The sequence below is a fragment of the Penaeus vannamei genome, chromosome 22 (genome assembly GCF_042767895.1).
Source record: "Penaeus vannamei isolate JL-2024 chromosome 22, ASM4276789v1, whole genome shotgun sequence".
In the NCBI taxonomy this organism is placed as follows: Eukaryota; Metazoa; Arthropoda; class Malacostraca; order Decapoda; family Penaeidae; genus Penaeus; species Penaeus vannamei.
The window spans coordinates 14,124,716-14,129,715 of record NC_091570.1 but is presented as its reverse complement, the minus strand read 5'-3'; the positions used below and the strand labels follow the sequence as shown (position 1 = coordinate 14,129,715).

The 5,000-nt window shown below is 41.3% G+C and overlaps 1 protein-coding gene across 1 annotated transcript in view; it reads right to left on the bottom strand.

Annotated features, from left to right (window-relative positions):
* Positions 1-3,666: 3,666 nt before the first annotated feature.
* The window catches only part of LOC113808294 (SET and MYND domain-containing protein 4), a gene marked incomplete in the record, with an annotated part of 10,642 nt that continues 9,308 nt past the window's right edge, over positions 3,667-5,000 (bottom strand). The window contains 1 exon segment of the mRNA XM_070137148.1: positions 3,667-4,105. Within this exon segment, the coding sequence (XP_069993249.1) occupies positions 3,912-4,105 (194 nt within the window).

The window sequence follows — 5,000 nt, the reverse complement described above, 5'->3', positions numbered from 1 at the left end:
GGTAGAATACTATTAAGCATAGTATATTAACACATTACCGGGTGTATAGGGGGCTCCGCCCTCTTAAATCCCCTTTCAGGGGGGCTGCCGCCCCCCTTCCCCACACCTGGTCTACCAAATCTTTATCTGTTGTTCCGGCGGGATAGAGCCCGGAGAAATCTGACACCCTTTCAGTAGATATAGGGAGCTTCACCCCCTTATACCCCCTTTCAGGGGAGGCTGCCGCCCCCCCACCCCCTGCAAAATCTTCACCTCGTTGGTTTCGGCAGGAGAGAGCCCAGACCCAGGAGCAGTTTTAACCTCATCTTACCTGAAACATCAACTCCAGACGGGCCAGGCTGCGGGGCATTGGGATCGTCGGGGTATTCTCGGTCGTTGTTGGCGGGAATTGCGATCGCTAACATTAATACAATGATTTCTTCGTTTTGTTTTTTAATCCTTTTCCATGTACCACAAACCCACTGGTGTCTTGTTATTTCTGTAATGACACGATGTCTAACATTGCGGGCATTATACTTCCATTGGCAGTACATCGTGCTGTAGATTTAGTAAGCTTGCTTCGTTATTTTGTTGATATTTCGCAGTGAAATCGAAATGATTGTTCTCACAACCTACACACTGTCTACCCATCATGGGACTGATTTGAATTTCAACTGCCCTCTCCTAGGCCCAACTCCTATTGTCACGTGATGATCTATTCCATATCTGATTGGTTCCATTGAGTGCTTATATTCACGTCACGTTCACGAACTAATCTAATTGGCTCATTTGATTTCCCTCGCACACGTCATCCTCTACTAATCCGTCCGATTTCCTGTCGCTCCTAACGACTTTTTGTCATTTTGTCGCGGCGCTGGAGGCGCATGGTCTCTGCGGCTAATGGAAATCGTGGATTGTATACCCTCAGAAAATGCTATAGAAGAAAACTATCAAGGTCGAGTTTCCCGTCCTCTGGAACCACGATTTTCGAAATAACCGTTCAGTACTCCGCCAAAGCCGCCGCGATGACCGAGTGTAGAGCTCCTACTCCGAGACCGATTTCCTGCGCGAGGTAGCAACCAGCCAGGAACAAATGCTGGAAATGTGCTTCCGCCACGGCCTCCTCCGTCGGGAGAGAGCCTGCGGCAGGTGCGGGCAGCCAGCACGCCTGGACGTGAAGAAGAAAAGGTTCAGGAGCACCCTCCCTACTATCAGCATCTATTAATCAGGTTAGTACCTTAAAAATCCTAGGTTATGGTAGGTTATCGGCTCCGCATCTAGTTCGTGTGCGCTCTATCCTGCCGTGAATACGTGGGGGATATTTTGTTTCCTCGGCGGGGGTTGGGGGCGGCAGCCCCCCAGGGGGGGTCGCAGGGGGCGCGGCCCCCTGCAAAGGAAAGTCATTTGAATAACCATGGTTATTTTCATTGTGGGTTATATTATGAGGGTAATTTTCTATATTATGTCCGCCGCTCCGACATCGTCGCCCCTGGAAATATACAACAAATATCACATTTTTATTCGTCATCAGAGCATGCGAAACCCTGTTTAAGAAAAAAACAAATATAGCTAAGGCCTTCGTGAACTTGAATCAAGGGAGGAAGTGTCATAACTGATCTCTAATAAATAATATGTTTTATTTCCATGTGCCGTTTTCACAGAACTGACAGTTTATTTTTTCTCGTATAGGACACCTCTTTGTGTATAGCTTTGTGTTCATCTTCTGTACTGAAAATGAGGATTATAAAAAAGTAGTGTATTACTACTATTATCGCCATAATTGTTATATAACCTCAATAAAACGACAATAGTGTCAAAAGTGTATGCTGTCAATCAGTGGTTAATGTGTTGGGCGGCTTTTGGGATCACAAAGGGGTCAGGTGAAAGTAATCTAATGTTATAATTAAAACATATGTGGATTCTGTAGATTTTGCAATATGCTAGATGATTTTTTTTTTTTTTTTTTTTTTTTTTTTTGCGGCATTTCCAATATATCTAGGTCATTTAATTGTCTGGTCTTGTCTTCCCTGTATACAAAATACACCTTCGCGAAATCAACTGTAGCCGCTGTTATAGTAATACGTTGGAAAAACATTTAGAAAACAATTAAAAACCTCTGCTTCGTTTATCGTCAACTTTTTCATCATTATTGTTATCATCATTGATTCTATTATTATCTTCAGTACTATTATCAGCATTGTTGTATTTATCACAATCAACATCATCTTTTATCATTGTTTTAATCATTGTAGGGAACCTCAGCTGAGACGGAGGTTCACTGGCAAGGACTAATAGGCATGGATGATGTCAAAACTGTTGCCTTGTTTCGGCAAACCAATTAAGTGCATTTTTTTTTTTTACAAAAAAAGAGGAACTGTATAGTATCAATAATAATGTTCTCAAACTATTTCGTTTGCTATCTTACATTTCTTAACTAATAACAATAATGCTACAATTATAATAATAGTAATAATAATAACAACAATAAAATGGAATTATTCTTCGCTAAATTTTACAATCAATCGCATGCGAATATATGAAAATCTATAGAAATATATGTTTATTTTAAAAAGTCAATAACACGTAATACAACTTGACATCTTAGGTAGAAGTAACAAATGGGTGATAAATAATCGTCTGAGTTTCTTTACGTGTCATATTTATCATCAAACTCGTAAGAGACAGTTTTTAATAAGAAACAAGTATCTGCGATGATGATAAACATGCTACACGTGTTTTTGAGATCTGTTTAAAGACAGATAGATGGATGAATACTGTCGAAGTACAGAGCCACAGCCAGAGCAATACAGGTGAATTGTGTACATTTTGATAGGCAGCAAATGGTCCTTCAAATAAAGCTCCACAAATACTGAAATATTACCGCTTCCTTTTGCTTTCCATATGTTAGATAATAATGCTAAACACATTAATAATAGTAATTATAATAATCATGATAATTTCAAAAACTAGTAACAATACCACTGCTATATATAATGCTATGATATTAGCTATTACCATTATCATTATAATAATTATTACTATTATTGTTACCTTTATAATCATAGTAATAAAAATAATAAAGTATTTTCTTTATTGAATTAGTTTGCATCTTCAAATCCATCAGGTATAAAAACATTCCTATCTGTCTCTACTAATGAAATGAGGCAGGAATAGTGAAAACATAAAAACTATTTTCGTTATGATAACTGTTGTTGTCACTGCCATTGCTATTATCAGTTATTGTTATTATCATTATCCTTTATTATCATTACCATTACTGTATTATCAATGGTCAACATCACGAGTGCATTAACAATATACGCAAATGCAATAAAATAGTTATTTTTAAGAAATTATAACCCATGATTCTAGCATGTGATAGGACATCAGGTTTATGCCATTCAAATCTTAATTATCATATAATCATATTATTTCTTATACATGTAAATAATAATAAAATAAAAAAAGTGCCTCGAGACACTCCATGTGTGACACCTGGATTTCTTCAAGCGGTACGACGCTAAGACGATTGGTTTTCGTACGCCCGGCAATGCCGATGATTGGCCCAAAGACTTGAAATGATTGCAAGTATTCGGCGCACCAGATATATATTCCTGTCGCGAAAGCTTTCATTCTTCTACGTACCAATACACAGTGAGGAAAGAGCAAATAACATGCAGCTTATCAATAACTATAATTTATTTTACGAAATGATCAACATAAGTGTAAAGAACATAAGCAGTTGGACATTTCTTTCACTGGTGCACCTGCCTCTACAGGCAATAGGAACATTATATATATACACATCACTATCACGATATCGACAGAATAAAAGAAGAAAAAAATATATTTAGAAAAAAAAAATAATGATTCACCTGTTGTACATCTGTTGATGCGTTAGAGATTAGAGCGTGGGTGTAAATTTAACTTATTTATTTATTTACGGGACTGATGGTGTGGATAGTTCCTCTGGCCGCCACCAGGAGTCGGAGTGACTGCACCGCCAGATGGAGCTCTCGGAAGGGCGGGGCGAGGTACTGAGTGATCAAGTCCGTGTACTGACAGAAGGAGGCTATGGCTTCTTCTCTTTTGCCTTCGTCCAAGTTCTTGCAGCCCGCGACGTAAACTGGAAGGATTGTGATCTATTTCAGTTTCTTACTCTTTTTTTGTCTTTGCCGTTCGCTTCTCTCTCAATCTCTTTTCCTTTCTCTCTCTCTCTCTCTCTCTCTCTCTCTCTCTCTCTCTCTCTCTCTCTCTCTCTCTCTCTCTCTCTCTCCCTTTCTCTCTCTCTCTCTCTCTCCCTTTCTCTCTTCTCCCTCTCCCTCTCTCTCATCCCTCTCCCTCTCTCTCATCCCTCTCCTTCTCTCTCATCCATCTCCCTCTCTCTCATCCATCTCCCTCTCTCTCATCCATCTCCCTCTCTCTCATCCATCTCCCTCTTCCTCTCTCTCATCCCTCTCCCTCTTTCTCTCCCTCATCCCTCTCCCTCTTCCTCTCTCTCATCCCTCTCCCTCTTCCTCTCTTTCATCCTTCTCCCTCTTCCTCTCTCTCATCCCCCTCCCTCTTCCTCTCTCATCCCTCTCCCTCTTCCTCTCTCTCATCCCTCTCCCTCTTCCTCTCTCTCATCCTCTCTCTCATCCCTCTCCCTCTCTCTCATCCCTCTCCCTCTCTCTCATCCATCTCCCTCTTTCTCATCCATCTCCCTCTCTCTCATCCATCTCCCTCTCTCTCATCCATCTCCCCCTCTCTCATCCATCTCCCTCTTCCTCTCTCTCATCCCTCTCCCTCTTCCTCTCTCTCATCCCTCTCCCTCTCTCTCATTCATCTCCCTCTCTCTCATCCCTCTTCCTCTCTCTCATCCCTCTCCCTCTTCCTCTCTCTCATCCCTCTCCCTCTTCCTCTCTCTCATCCCTCTCCCTCTTCCTCTCTCTCATCCCTCTCCCTCTTCCTCTCTCTCATCCCTCTCCCTCTTCCTCTCTCTCATCCCTCTCCCTCTCACTCATCCATCTCCCTCTCCCACA